Source organism: Notolabrus celidotus, chromosome 11, assembly GCF_009762535.1.
Source record: "Notolabrus celidotus isolate fNotCel1 chromosome 11, fNotCel1.pri, whole genome shotgun sequence".
Taxonomy (NCBI): domain Eukaryota; kingdom Metazoa; phylum Chordata; class Actinopteri; order Labriformes; family Labridae; genus Notolabrus; species Notolabrus celidotus.
In genome coordinates this window covers 9,686,497-9,701,795 of record NC_048282.1, presented here as the reverse complement: position 1 = coordinate 9,701,795, position 15,299 = coordinate 9,686,497, and the positions used below count along the sequence as shown (strand labels likewise).

At 42.1% G+C, this 15,299-nt stretch overlaps 1 protein-coding gene across 2 annotated transcripts in view; it reads right to left on the bottom strand.

The window, feature by feature from the left end:
* Positions 1 to 878: 878 nt before the first annotated feature.
* LOC117821694 (carbohydrate sulfotransferase 11-like) overlaps positions 879 to 15,299 on the bottom strand; it is a 30,493-nt gene continuing 16,072 nt past the window's right edge. Inside the window, exons 2-4 of one of the 2 annotated variants that reach the window (XM_034696148.1) lie at positions 8,358 to 8,434; positions 7,188 to 7,352; positions 879 to 5,617 (exon numbers count right to left, since the gene is read on the bottom strand). In XM_034696148.1, coding sequence (XP_034552039.1) covers positions 4,934 to 5,617; positions 7,188 to 7,352; positions 8,358 to 8,434 — 926 coding nt within the window. In that variant the 3' untranslated portion in view covers positions 879 to 4,933. The remainder of the gene's footprint in view (positions 5,618 to 7,187; positions 7,353 to 8,357; positions 8,435 to 15,299) is intronic. The other variant, XM_034696149.1, reaches the window with a different exon arrangement.

Here is a 15,299-nt window from a genome sequence, read left to right as displayed (position 1 = left end):
CCATCATTGTTACTTGGTTGCACTAATAAAGTGAAGTGCTGTACAGCTGTGGTTGCATTATTCTATTATCAATTTGCCATAATTTTTAAGTATGTAAGAGATGATTTCATTGATAGCCATAGACTACATGTCTTTCAATGTAGACTTCCACTGAGAGGAACATATTAGACTATTTAGGAACTAAATTAGGAACTCAATTTAGACTGTCATACCAGCTTGATCATCAATGAAAATGTCCTGGAAAATGATCTCTGGAAAAGAGTGGGAACCCTGCAACTCGGTCCCTTGTCTCGTATGTCTGTATAACATGAGTCTGGTCCTGCTGGAGGTTTCTGCCTGTTAAAGGAAGTTTCTCCTTGCCACTGTAACTTGCTAAATGCTGCAAAGTGCTCTGCTCATGTCGGATTAAGATGAGATCAGAGTGTCCAGTCTGTAAAATGGGACTGGATCTTATCCTGTCTTGATGATGGGTCTTTGTTAATAATAGAACATAGAGTACGGTCTAGACCTGCTGTTTGTAAAAGTGTCTTAAGATAACATTTGTTGTGATTTGGTGCTACACATATAAAGATTTATTGATTGATTTAGTCAGTGTTTTGTCTTGCAAAAAAAAAAAAAAAGAAGACAAACAACAAAATCATCTTTTCTTTTTTATGCAACTGGATTGCCAAAATGTATCTTTTTTTGGATGTGTTTTGAAACGTTTTTCAGCAGCATGAACCGTTCTTACAAAAAAAAGGTTTTCCTTCAAAGGATGGTTTGTTGCTCCTGCAGCAGTGGATATACAAGGTCAGGGGAACAAGGTCATTTCTGTTCAATACAACTCTGTGGAAGGCCTCCCAAACAATCACAGGAGAAAAAAACAACCAACAGTGGGAGAAGGTCTTTGAGATTTTTATTAAAAAACAAAAAATACAACACAAACAGAGTGCTGCTTTTAAAGAACTGTATTTGGTGACAAGGTTACCAGCACATCAATCATCACATCAGCAAGTGCACTTCAGTTTTTAACACATTCACAGTTTGGTGGCACAGTTAAACTGGTGCATGAGAGATTCTGTCAGAATGTGCTCTTCACTTTGTCACATGACTCACAGGTAACATTTCTACTCTAATGTCTGTACTGTGTCCGTACACAGCAGCGTCTGAGTGAGTCATGCAGTCTGAAAGAAGAAGCTGCTTGTTGTTTGTTTCGGTATTTTCAGGGTCAAAAAAAGGAAATGAAAAGGTACAAACGTGTATTTTGTGCAGCGTGTCATTGAGCCAGTACGGATAAATAACATGAAGGGTATGATTGGCTTTTTGGGAAGTCACGTCTTCTTGCAAATAATGGTTTAGATCACATACTTCTGCACAGGGGAGCATTAAAATCAAACCCTGTAATCCACGGCTGCAATCCCAGCCCAGCAGAGAGAGGAATACAATGTGGCAGGAGCAACGAGATGACACACGAAAAGGGGAAGTCACATATAAAGATACAGCCTTCGACACATTACAGATCCTCACACATAGATATTGCACTTTTCAAAGCATGACAGACAAAAAGCAGAGTTTCCAGAGCTGGCTTGTCTGGGCCTGTCAGACAATATTCATCAGCTAAATGAGATAATTCACAAAAGACATGGAAGATGGAGAGATAAAACTAAACATACTTCTGCAGGTTCAATGCCAGCTTGTCTTAACATGCACCCACACACATCTGCAGGCATCCAGAGCGGAGCCTGATACCCTGACATGTCTTTAATGAACGGGGTGATGACTTTGATATTTGCAGATGATAACGAGAAATGTCAAGAAGAACTTCAATGATCGAGTCTCCGGTTCATCCGTGTGAGATCTGTCTTGATGATGAACAGAGGAGCCTCAGGATGTTCTAAATGTGGGGCGAGACTACCAGATAAATACAGAAGTCGATTGTTGAATGAAGACTAGAGGGAATCACTGAGAAGTGATGATGCTGAATGGATGCATTGTCCACTTTTATACACACCTACCTTCAGGATATAACAGACTCAGTGTCCTAAAACATCACCACAAGTTCCTCTTAATCCATGTGTTACTCCGCCTTCATGCAGAAACTCAACCACCTTTAGTTTGGTCTGAGATTCAAGCAGCAGGCTCTGATGAGAGGAGAGTAAAAGAAGGCGTGTTAACTGTTTAAGTTTGCTAATAGAATCCAATGTTGCCTTAAATGATCAGCTTCAAGCTTTAAAGGTACAGTGTGTAGAAATGGGAATATTTAGCTATATCTAGACCTGTCAGTGAAGCGACAAAAACACTGTCTTCTTCGTCTTTGTCCTCCAGCCGGTGCATTTCACACTTCCAGTCACTGAATACAAACACGCATAGGTCTCTAATTTTTCCGTTCTGGGACACTGTAGAAACATGGTGGTGCTAATCTAAACATACTAATGAATAGTCTATTCCATTTCTACAAAGTCTGATCTGTTAAATGCTGCTAATTACTGCACACTGTACCTTTAAGAGAGGACTCTCTTGTATCTATGACCACTTCACTAGGTTATCGTAGACTTCAGCCTCATCTGAGCGAGTCCAGCTGTCTGGAGTCTGGTCTATACATTTTTTCGAAGAAGCTCACAAATAACACCAACAGTTCAGCACTGGGTCACACCAGCTGTGCGTAAGTTCAAACGTAGCCTGGTTTGAACTTAATTTCTAATTAAGGATGGAGTTTATACTGCTAACGTTAGAGCGATGCACCAGCTAAGATTGTTCCAACGTTAGCATAAGTTACATATCTTAAATTTTACACCTAGCTCTGAGTCGGTGCAAAATACTACGTAAAAGACCGTTGTCATGGCGCTCTGTTTTCAAAGACAGGATTAGTTGACGGATGAGAAGAAGCAGTGATGTGTGAACAACAAGCTCTGAGCGATAGATTACACGAATAATAATTGTGATGACTCTGATCTTAATTCGCACTTTGTTTCAGGCGAGTGGAGATAATAATCCTACATCTGCACAACACCATGAGTACCATTATACTGACATACAGAATGTTGTAGTTTAAGATTTCACCACTAGATGTCACTGTTGTTATTTTACACTATAGATTAATTATCAACATGCTTTGTCATATTTCATTCACCTTTATGTTGCTGTTTGTCGATTAACGGGAGTTACAGCAGTTGTGATTAGCCGTTAGCTTGTTTAGATGCAATGAAGCTAATGGGAGTTAGCACTTAAACAAACACCCCAGTACGAATAAAAAAGCTGTTCATTGATTGGCCAAACCGATTGAACACGCCATATCTTCAACAATATTTTGATTAGTTTGGACGTTACAGTCGATGAGTTAAGATGAACGTTACGTCTCCGTGGTGAAACCGAACAATGACACAACTTAAGTTACGAACTAACTCGTTTCAACGTGTGATTTAGTGACGACTTTACACCCTAACTTAGGACTCAACTTATGCAGAGCTGGTGCAACAGGCCACTGATGTTAGAACACGAACATGGTGATGACCCAAAGCTCTAACCGAGTTCATAAGAGACCGCTTTTTATTGGACCCCTAATTTATAAACACCCACCTACACAGGATGAGTCACTGATCATTATTTGATGTTTCCAGATTACATTCAGGCCAAACTGAAACATTTTAACTGTTTTATTTCAGGGAAACTTAATTAAACTTTTTATGTGACTCAGACATGTAAACAGAGCATGTCTGTAGAATCGACGGAGACTCCGTTTAAAAGCTCAAACTGTAAAAAGACGTTTTCTAAAAATGATATTTGGTCATCCAGGTCATTTATACGTATTTTCCTCTGAATTATTTACCATAAATTCAGTTCAAATGGGCTGAACAAGGCCCTGCAGTGGAGATGAGTGTAGGCTGATTAACCCCTCATGTTCCCTTCATTCATTCTAACAAGGGGAGCTCTGAGCAGGGGCAGCTCCAGGCTGGACCCAGCCCTGACCACAGCTATGTGGTTGTTTGTTCAGCCTACCTGCCCACAGCTAAATACAGACAGCGATAGAGGAGGGATGGCAACATGCTTTACTGGAATTAAGACGTGACTGCAAGTTTCCCTGGAAATGAGGTGACTGCTGTGGCACATACGACACGTTTGAACTGAGAGAAGAGAAGGATGTGATGAGAGTTATCTGTTTGTTGTGGTGCAAAGGCCGAGGCAGCAAATAAGAAATTTATCCTCCTTAAATTCTTTTAAAAAATCATTCTCACAAAGTCTTTATTCTCACCATAAATATAAATACTCGCAGGCAAACATAAATAAATTCACTCCAGAGTTTTTGTCCCCCAGGTGCCCTAAAAGAGTCTGCAGTGTCAGCTCTTTCACCTGCACACGAAGGCAAGAGGAGAACCTGCTCCTCTGAAGGGTGCCTTTCATTTATGGCTCATTAGCTCTCAGAAAAAGCAAGGCAAGGGATAACTTTACTGTAGTGGGCACCGCGGGGATGCTGGCAGGGCGGATTACACTGACTCCATCGCCACGTGGAACTGACGTGAAAATCAAAAAAGGTTTGTTTAAACGTAGAAAGTCATTTGTTGGTAAAATGAATGAATAAAAGTTCTCACTTTAAATTGAAGCTACAGCCTGAGAGACAGGGAGAACACGTTTCAGAGACAACCCTGTCTGCACTTTGTTCTGTCAGACGTCAAAACCACTTTCACTTGAAATTGGATGAACAGACTTGTGATGAAATACAACACAAACCGTCTTTTCCTCCCAGAGAGGTATCTGGTTCTCTTCAGACAGTCCCTCTCGATTAATTCAAGTCCTCCTCACTGAGCCAGTTCTGTTGGAGAGTCAGTGAGGAGTGCTGGTGACGAGCCGGTCTGTGATCAAAGCTGTAAAAGTCTCTGGTCACCACAAAGTGCAAAAAACATCCTCACTAAAGACCAGAGTGTGAAGCGGCTGAGTTAAGAGACCTGTTCCCCGCCCATCATCGAGTCCTGAGGTACTCCGGTGTGGAGTAGTTGAAGAGCAGGAAGTCCATCCGGTACGCGTTGAACAGTTTCTTCTGGTAGAACGGGCTGATGTGCTTAAAGAAGCGTGCTGCCATGTTTCCATCAGTCCTGGTGCTCTTACCAGATGTTGGAAACTGCAGCATCCCCTCCACTCCAGCCAACCTGAGCACAGCCTGAGAATCCGGCTCCAGAGTCTCGTACTTCCCCACCACGTCGTAGTGGATCAAACAGGGGTGGCAGAGGGAGTGCACCCGCTCCCAGTGCTCGTTAAAGGGCTCCTCCCGTTGCGTCCGTGGGTCCACGAGGTACTGCACGAACTCCCGGAAAGACACGTCGTTCCCTTTCTCCAGCGCTTCTGGCTCCGGGTCGGGCCGATGCCGCCGGATGATCTTGGTGCCGTAGCGTTTGTGGAAAGCGGTGTTGTAGCTGCGGGTGAACTTGTTCCGGTAGGCGGACACGAGGCGCTCGAAGGGCTCACGCACAAAGATGAACTTGAGGTAGCTGCGGAGGCGATGGTTTATCTCGGCGACGGAGAACTCGGAGAGTGTGCGGAGATTACCCGCCACGTGAGCCTCGTTCGCAGGGATGGCAAGAGGGTCTGTGTAGCGGCCGTCACTGGTGAGGACCATGAAGACCCGCTTCCAGTTAGTGCAGGCGACCTGGGAGGGATTAAAGGAGGACACTCTTACTCTTCACTGAAATACACTCTCATAAATACAAACAGCAGAAGTGACAGAAAGGTGTTTATACATTATGAAAGCTCACATCTCAAAGCTTCAGGAGTTAGAAAATATATATCAGAATTGTTTTCGGTGGAGGGATTATGTATCCCATCCGGCCTGGGAACGCCTCAAGATCCCCCAGGAGGAGCTGGAAAAGGTTGCTGAGGACAGGGATGTCTGGGTCGATTTGCTCAGACTGCTGCCCTCACGACCCGATCTTGGATAAGCGGATGAAAATGGATGGATGGATATCAGAATTTGTAGTAGTCTCATAGTGCCATATTACCCCTCTAGAACGCTACGCTCCCGGCATGCAGGCATGCTTGTCGTACCTAAAGTCTCTAAAAGTAGTATGGGAGGAAGAACCTTCAGTTATCAGGCCCCTCTCCTTTGGAATCATCTACCAGCCAGGGTCCAGGAGGCAGACACCCTCTCTTCTTTTGAGATTAGGCTGAAAACTTCACTTTTGAGCTGGCTCAGGCTTGGACCAGCTCTTAGTTATGCTGCTATAGGCTTAGACACCCGGGGGAACTGGCGCACTGACACACTGGGATCCTATCTCCTCCCCCTTCTATCACCTACCTACTTTAAGTCTTCCTGTCCCAATAAAGTTACGAGCCATAGACCTTTCTGGAGTCCCTGAGCTCCCTTGTCTCGTAGGTTCCTCCCTCTCTCCAACTCTGTCTCAGCAGATGTGTGTCTAACATGAGTCTGGTTCTGCTGGAGGTTTCTGCCTGTTAAAGGAAGTTTTTTATTGCCGCTGTAACTTGCTAAATGTTGCAAAGTGCTCTGCTCATGGTGGATTAAGATGAAATCAGACTGAGTCCTGTCTGTAAGAGGGGACTGGATCTTATCCTGTCTAATAATAAAACATAGAGTAACGTCTAGACCTGCTCTGTTTGTAAAAGCGTCTTGAGATAACGTTTGTTGTGATTTGGTGCTATATATATTAAGATTGATTGATTGATGGTCTAAAACTTTGTTTGAAAGAACAAAAATGATTTTAATTCTGCCTCCGAAGACAAAGCCTAAAGTACTTCCTCCCCTGACCCCTCCAGTCCTTCTTGTTTCCAGTATTTATACTATTACCATTGAATGATTAACTTGTGCTACAGGCTAGTTTAGCTCTGTTACTTTAAGCCTTCATTACATTTTGGAAAGTTGGCACCAATAATAATATTCTGAATGAGCCGTTCCTGTTGTAAAGTCAGCTATTAATAGATTACTTTAATATTGAAGGGCTGTTATAAAGGAAACTCTTTCTTTCTGTGGTTTCTAAATGGAGTGTTGTTAATGCTTCATAAACTCATCAGAGAGGACTTCTAGATGCTGCTGAAATGTTGTGCTTCCTCTTCTGAGGGCCATGCCTCCTCTGTTGGAGACAAACCCCACAATGTCCTGCTAGCTATCTTTGCATACATCCCCCTCTATCACACATTCAGTTATTCAAACTTTTAAAACCTCCGGTCTGAAAGTTGAGCCATCACTTCATCTCATAGTCACCAACCTTGGGCACGTAGCAGTAAATGAGGCTGTGCTTATCATCCACAATGAGGTGTTTGAGATCCTCAGCCGAGAGCACCTGCCGCTTCCTGGTGTGGCTCAGACACGCCTGCTCCAGCAGCTCCCTGCGGCCCTGGAGGGACCTCTGAGCTGCCAACAGGTCCAGCTGCTTGTAGTGATGGGACCAGGACGATGCAGGGCCGGAGAAAGGGGACAAGAAGAGAGAGACCTTTAAATATTGTTGTCCAGAGATGCACATGGTAACAAAAGTGGACAATGTCAGGTGAGTTTAGATGTTATGAGATGTGGTAAAACAGAAAAACAGCAGCTATGGAGCAGAGTTATCATCATCTGTAGTCATCTATCAAACATCCATCCTCTTTTGACTCTGTTTGGGGCTCCACCATCATGTTGAAATCCTTTACAATAACTGTCTTGGCACTGACTGTGCTTGTCTTCCGTTTAGGGTTGCAAAGGGGTGGAACATTTCCGGTAAATTTCCATGGGAAGTTGAGCTGGGGACTTTTGGAAATATTCCAAATTGGAATTTATGGGAATCAACTGAGGATTTAATGGAAAGGTATCATATCCAAGCATAAATATTTGTTTTCCATCCAAAATAATACAACTAAAACAGATTTATTTGTAAGTAGAACTTCATCAAGTGTTAAATATTTTATTGAACATTAATTTTTTTCATTGAAGAACAAAAACATGAATGTTGAGTTAAATATTACTCATTCCCCCGACCCAAACCCATTCAAAAATTAACAAAAATGCAATCCCAACAGTCCAATTCAAAATGTTAAATGAAAAGAGCCGCTCTCCCTCCATAAAAAGTCCCATTCAACATGCAAATAATAAGTGCATGTAGGGGGCGTGGTCTGATTGGCCTGAAGTAAGCAGTTTGCTATGTGCATGTAATTGAGGAATAGCACAGATATTCAACTGTACTTGCATGAAATCTGGTTGTTTTAGTCAGGATTACACCAAAATATATTTTCCCCAACTATATTTAAGTTCCCAATTAAGAGCCAACCTTCAATTTAGTAAATTCTTGCTTTATTATAGTTTATTCCCATGGAATGTTTCCAATTTTGGAATTTTGCAACTTCCGTTTGATGCTGCCTGTTATGTGTTCAGTTGTTTTTAAGAGGTGTTCCTGTGGTCTCACCTGGTCTCCATTGTAGAGGGCCTGCAGTGGACTCCTCCTGATCTTCCCCGGTCTGTTGCCCGTCTTCACACCAGGTTCTACAGTTACGAAGACAAACAAATACACACATCAGATTCCAGCTGCTCCACACATTTTTGATTATCTTAACAATGTAAAAAAGGAAGCGTTCTCCTCTCCTCTTTCCGTCCCTCAAACACACTGTTCTCAGGGTTTATGAGAGAAGGATGACACCGTGAGTGAATCTGTATCATGTTATATCATATACGTCAGCAAAGAACCGAGAGGAACAAAGCCGGATGAGTTCCTGTCGTAGTGCTTTGTTGGTTTTGTCAGCGCTGATTTCAGTCAGACCTCTTCACTTTCATCTCTGCAGAAGCGTCTATGTAGGTCACCTCTTTTTACGATGTGTCCTGTAGTTGCAGAGAGGTTTAAATTACACTGTAAAGACGTCTACGCAGAGTTATGGGGAAAGGTGAGTCAGAGCCAACTTTCCAAACTCTCCTAAGCTTCTTGCCTTTGTCATGACGTGATGCCTCTTTGAAATCCTCCTTTCTTTCATTAAGTGTATAGATTCCATAGGAACAGTGTGTTCCTTCCAAACTCTCTGACTCTTATGTAAGTGACACCTCTCAGACTCAGCCGAGGCTCCACATGAAACTTTAATCTTTAATCTGTCCTTCTGAGATTTATCTTATTTATGTGTAAACATCAAATTTCCTGGAATACACAGAGCAAACAAAGCAGATGTGGAGAACAGCCAGCTCCACTTTTATGACATTATGCAATGGAAAGCGTGCGGTGAACTCTGGTTATCTCAGGGTTACAACAATGCTGAACATTTGTAAATGATGGACGCGCTGGAGGCTCTGCTGGTCTCAACAAGTTAAAATATCTTTCCAGACTCTGTCCCCCGTCCTCCAGCCTTTATAAACACATCTGTCTTCTCCCTCCATCCCCCACTCCCCCACGACCTCCCCTTCTCAGACCCCCCTCCGGGCCTGATGGCAGTAAGTGTTTAGGTCTGCAGTTAACGGAGCTGAGAGAGAAACGTGTTTTCTTTTGCACATGTGGCTAAACAAAGCCATGCGCTGTGAAAGTCAGCTCTTAGATACAAGAATGAATAGCAGTAAGATTTAAAAACATGGACGTTAATACATGAAACTATGAACTTATCTGAAGGATTAGCTTTGACAGCTTTTGCAAACAACCTAACATAAACAGGGCTTCAAGTGGAAGAAAAATAAATGCTGCTATTCCTCTTATTTACTTGTTGGCGTGTGTGTCATGTCCCCAGAAGACACCAAAGATCATGTTAATTTTCAAAACATACATTTATTGAAAAAACAACTTTAGTGTGTCATAAACAAAGTTTGTTTGGGCCCTTTAGGAGCCAGGCAAACATGCCTTCGTTATCTTTTTACTCATATGTTCTGCATTTATCCAACCCCTTAGAGACCGTAAAAAGGCGTCATGTAACGCCTGCAAAAGGATGCAGAGTTCTGTAGTCAGCATGGATAATAGGCGCTATTATGAACTATGGATGGGTCAGGATCCCCCCCATCCCAATCACTTACTTTAACTCTCACTGTCCCATTGAAAGTTACTAACCATAGACCTTTCTGGAGTCCCTGAGATCCCTTGTCTAGTTGGTCCCTCTGGATCGCTGCCATAGACGTCCTGCTGCTGTAGACGTAACAGACTCCAGCGGCAACAACTACTACTACTAATACTACTATTTGTCTCATCACTATCATCGCTATCTCCCTCTATTTTATTCCCCTTATCTCTCTCTTCAACTCCAACTCTGTCGAAGCAGATTTGTGTCTAACATGAGTCTGCTCGAGGTTTCTGCCTGTTAAAGGAAGTTTGTCCTTACCGGTGTAACTAGCTAAATACTGCTGTATTGAAACGCTCATCCCTATTATGAACCGCAAAGAGAAAGTGTAACATGGAGAGGACAGGAAGGGTTAATGCAGCTGGTAAGAAGTTCTTGTATGCCGAAAAAATCCTGTTACACCAAGAGGTTCAATTCAGAGGTGATGGTTCTGAGTGCTGGAGAGTTCAAGCCCATTTAAAGCCCTGGATGTAAGGCAATATTAGGGGTGGGCGATAGTGCCTCAAAATTACATCACGATATTTCAATCAAATTTGGAAAACGATATATAATCACAATATTTTCAATCGGGCATTTTCCATCAAAGCATTAACTTTTTTTCAATTCCAGCACATAGCCGATGCTACAGCCCCAAACAGACCCAAGAAGAGTCGGTGCTAGCGAACACACACACTTAATGCTGCTGTTATCAGCTAACATCAAACTTGCAGAGGAGAGAATGCAAGTTTACCTGATGACTGAGTCACTATGCTCTTTCATTGAAGACATTAACTTCAGCTTTGCGTACGGAGGAGGAGGCAGAGCTCTTTGATCAGTGAGCGTGTATCTCCGTCTGGTGATATGACACTTTTTTATCACATGGAAATTCACACCGGTATTCCCGTCAGCGGTATGATAGAGCACAGCCCTTATACCCCATGAGGTCAGATGGAAAGATAGCTAGTTATAATGAAATGAATTCCTGCTAACTAAGAGGAGTTGTAACACAAACAGGACTGGCTTTTCTTCAGAAAGAAATCAATCACAGATAAACACGTTCCTTTGCCAAACTTCTGTTGGAGTTCATCAGAACTTGAGGATGTTACACAATTAATACTATAAGAGTTCAGATGAGTCACGGTGTGTTCCTCACAACGAGTGAAGAACAAGCCTTGATGTCTTTTCAGATGAAAAGGATGAAACGCCTGAAACAAAAAGTTCAGCTGGACAAAGACAAATGTATGACCCTGATTTAAGACGTCTCATCTCCCTCAGATTGGACTCTTTCTGGAGTGCTTTACATTTACATAAGTTGGAGTCAAATGAAGGTGGAGGAGTGGGGGAATGTGCTCTATGTATATCAGCATATGGGAATGTACTTGAAAGAGGATCTATGGAATGATGAGGAAAAGCATTCCTTCATATGGAAAGCATATTACTGAGAGAGGAGGGTTACGCTGTGAAAGTATGGAATCCATCACAAGACAGAGCCTTCTTCTCCCCCACTGACTTTCTTCTTCCTCTTGCCGAGTTTATATTCTACAAATAAAACAAACTTTGACTGTTTTTAAATGACATCCAGCTTTCATAAATCTCGGTGCCAGCTTGTGTCACTGAAAGGAAAAACCAGCGAGTACACACATGTTCAGGACCAAAATCAAACTGTAAACTATGACTGCTTCTTGCTCTTCTGAGAAAGAAGGATACAGAAAGAGGAGAAGAATTAAAGAAGTGTTGACAGTTCAAAAATAGAAAGCAAGAGGATCTGAGATAGACAGTGAGACTCAGTCTCCCTTGTGATGCAGCCTCTCCCAGACTCCCCCACCCTGCTGCCTGAATCACAGAAAGCATCAGAAGTTCCTCTGGGTCGATCCATGCCACATCATCCCAGCACACGAGACAGACAGCTGAGTCTCTCTGCATACAGAACACACACACACAGTTTCATCTACAGGTAACACGTCACAGCTGTATGCTGATAGTTATAAATGTCTGATAAAACACTCCACAGAGAATTCCTTCTTGGATGATTTACTGAAGAGAGAGGATGTTTGAAGAGATCACAACAGGTGTGAAACATAGAAATCACACACTCAAGGTAGAAGCAAACATAATGAATGAGGCGTCTGAGCTCTCAGTCGGCTCTGCAGTCCACATCTTAAGTAGATAAGCCTTCCACAAACTCAAGACGCTTCCTCAGGAAGCGGGAAAATAGGTCAGACATTTCAGGATGCTCCACTCACATTAAGGATTTTATTTTCCTGTTTTGAAGGATAAACATTCACTTGAGTGTTCCATCCATTCTGGTGGAGAGGAAATGTAAAAAAGAAAAAGAGTTATTTTCTGACTTCAATGATCAAGGTAGAAGTAGAGCTGGGCGATATTGAAAAAGATGATATCACAATACATACCAAATCCTTTTTTCATTTGAATTTAAAGGCACATTTTTGCTCCTGAGTGAAAGTTGAAGACAGTTTGTTAACTTGTTTCTGGATTTAGTTTTCTGCTAAGCTTTTTGAATTCATCATTTTTGATGCTGCTAACAGGAGCTAGGTCTTTTGTGTAAAATTAGATTTTGGTGAAGTTTAAAGCTCCTGTGAGGAGTTTTTGACTGGTTATGAAACAGGCTGAAGTTCACAGTGATGCCTCTTTATGAGCTACAAAACAAAATGAGACCAGCAGCTACACGACTGATAATTTCTTTACCGTAATTTTCTATGCCTGCAACCGCTCCAAGGGGGTAGGTGTCAGACGAGGCATGAAGAAAGAGCCCTTTTAACTTAACAACAAATATTCACAGTGAGTGAAACATTTCACTGCAAGCAGGATGATATTTTGTTTTCAGAAAACGCCCACATACAAAAATAAATCAGCTGTAAGAGGAGCTGCTCTGTCCACAGGGGGCGCCAAAATCAACCCAATCCGAAAGTTCCTCACAGGAGCTTTAAGTTTGTAGATTCTTATTTTTCTCAGGTTGAGATTATTTGCATAATTTATTAAAATTTACAAAGATATATCAAATTGTGTACGGTGTATCAGTTTAGAGTAAGGCTGAACGATTTTAGGAAAAGATCAAATTGCGATTTGAGCCTTTTCGCTCCTTAAGTTTTGTTTTGGTCGTTAGTGTAACTTTCACTTTAGATTAGAGTTAAAACAGTGCTCTGTTGCCTGTGATCTCAGGAGAGGTAGGAGGTCGTAGCGGTAGCTGAGCAGGATTATTTTGTCAAGCCTTTTATTCTCATAAATTGTGCATTTTCTATTTTCTAATATTTGTAGTGTTTTTTATCTGATGGGTTATAGCTGTTGACTGTGGTAATCCTGTGGCAGGTGTGTAGCCGTGCCCTTCTCTCAGTGTGCCTCCAGAGTTTGTTATTGAATGTCTATTTATTGCTTAATTAAACAACTTAGCAGTCATCTCTGGTGACAGGCACACAGTCTCTCCTCCTGTCGTCAGTCTCCATTCATTAATGCATGAGTGCAGGGGGCGACACTCACCGTAGCACTGCGAAAGTCGCGGCTGTAACAGGTGAGGAAGAAATGAATGAAATGAGAAAGGAGGGGGAGTTCCGCTGAAGTCATTTCAAAACACGTTAATGTTACAAAGCACAAGGAACAGGTTAATACTGATGGTTAGCATGACCTGTCCACGAGTAGCATGTCGCTTCTGATTGGTGTGCTTGGCAGGATGGCAGGGAGACGCCATGTATGTGAAAAATAGTTGACACAACAGATCTTGGGTCAGTCAGGAGTGCTGCAAAAAAACACAGCGTTTGCGATCACAAGATCACGCTGTCTGAAATCTCAAATTTGATCAGAAATCAATAAAACGTTCAGCCCTAGTTTAGAGTAGTGTTTTGAGTTGTGCACTCCCCTTTAAGGTTACTAAGGGTTACAGGCAGAGTCAGTTTCCAACAGAGCAGTGAATGCATCACGGTTATTCAGTGTTCAGTTGTCCTGCGGTCGCAATGGACATTAGATGTGTTCGAAATGCAGAGCAGAAGATGTCTCTGTGCTCTTCCTTTCCCCGCATCCTGAAAGTTTATTCAAAGAAGTGTATGAAGTTAATAGTTAACGCAGAGTCAACACAGTGTCAGACTAACGACTCTGCTTTCAGATGGTAGGTTTTGTGTTTTCTTCTGTGCCAATGTTGCTCTGTTGTTCCAGTTTTAGAATATATCAAATTGTATCAAACATTTGTGATATTTCTATTGATAAAAATGATATCAAGATAATTATCATTATCGTATTATCGCCCAGCCTTAGTAGAAGTTTTAAATACTAAACACTGAAACATTTGAAAGTGAAACAACATCTTTAAAAGGTCAGGAAAAACTCTGTGCTTTAACGAACAGTTTCACACACTTTAATCTTTCCTGTTGAGGAGGAGAAGCAGTGAAAGAGGAACAATACTGTTTTCAAATCTAACAAGCACAAAAGCACAAAAGTGTCTCTCTAAAATTCAGCATGTGACACTCAGACAGCAGTAACATGGTTTTAGACTGAGCAACGACTTATGACCATGCAAACAAGAAGGTGTCATTCAGAGGAGACAACCTCTTTAAGTGTGAAACATGGGTGTGAATGTGCGAGGTGTGGGTGGTGAACAAACATGAGCTTTTCCAGACATAGTTTAGTAGTTTATTTGACTGGTTTCTATAATTCAGATGAAGTGACTCCATTTCTTCTTTCTCTGATCTTACAAAGGTCTTCTTACAGATCTCTCCTCCCCAGCAGCACTTTCTTTAACCGCGCAGAACAAGTTAAACTTGTTTCTTTTACCTCTGATTGTCATCACTGAGCTTCTACCTGCACTCACACAGTCAGTGTTTACTCTGTAGAACATTTCAGGGTGTAATCCAGTCTGATCTTCAGAGACCACATCTTTTGTGGTGCGTGTTCTATCACATGCACCAGAAAACCACCACTTCCCCTGAGGCCCAGGACGTGACGCAATGCTGACTGTTGAACATGAGCAGAAGACGACACACACTTAAAGAGGCTCTGTGTTGTTTTTATGTGAGTGAGGACATGCTGATGTTATACTCACTGACAAACAAGGATCTATTACGTCTGTAAACTGGGCTGGATCTTTATAAACAGACAGCACCATCACCTCATGACTCATTAGTTCACAGACAGTTAGTGACCAACATGTAAACCTGACATCTTTTCTGTGTGTGTGAGTGGACTTGATGCAGCAAAACTTCTTTCATTGTCAATAAAATCCATATTCAGAAATGTGTAATTTTTTATCTCAGACAACAAACTCTATCCCCTCCTCTGCTGCTTCCTTTTTTCTGGCAAATCTGCAGTGAGTATGGTAAAAAGCAGAGGAGCAATGATGTAAA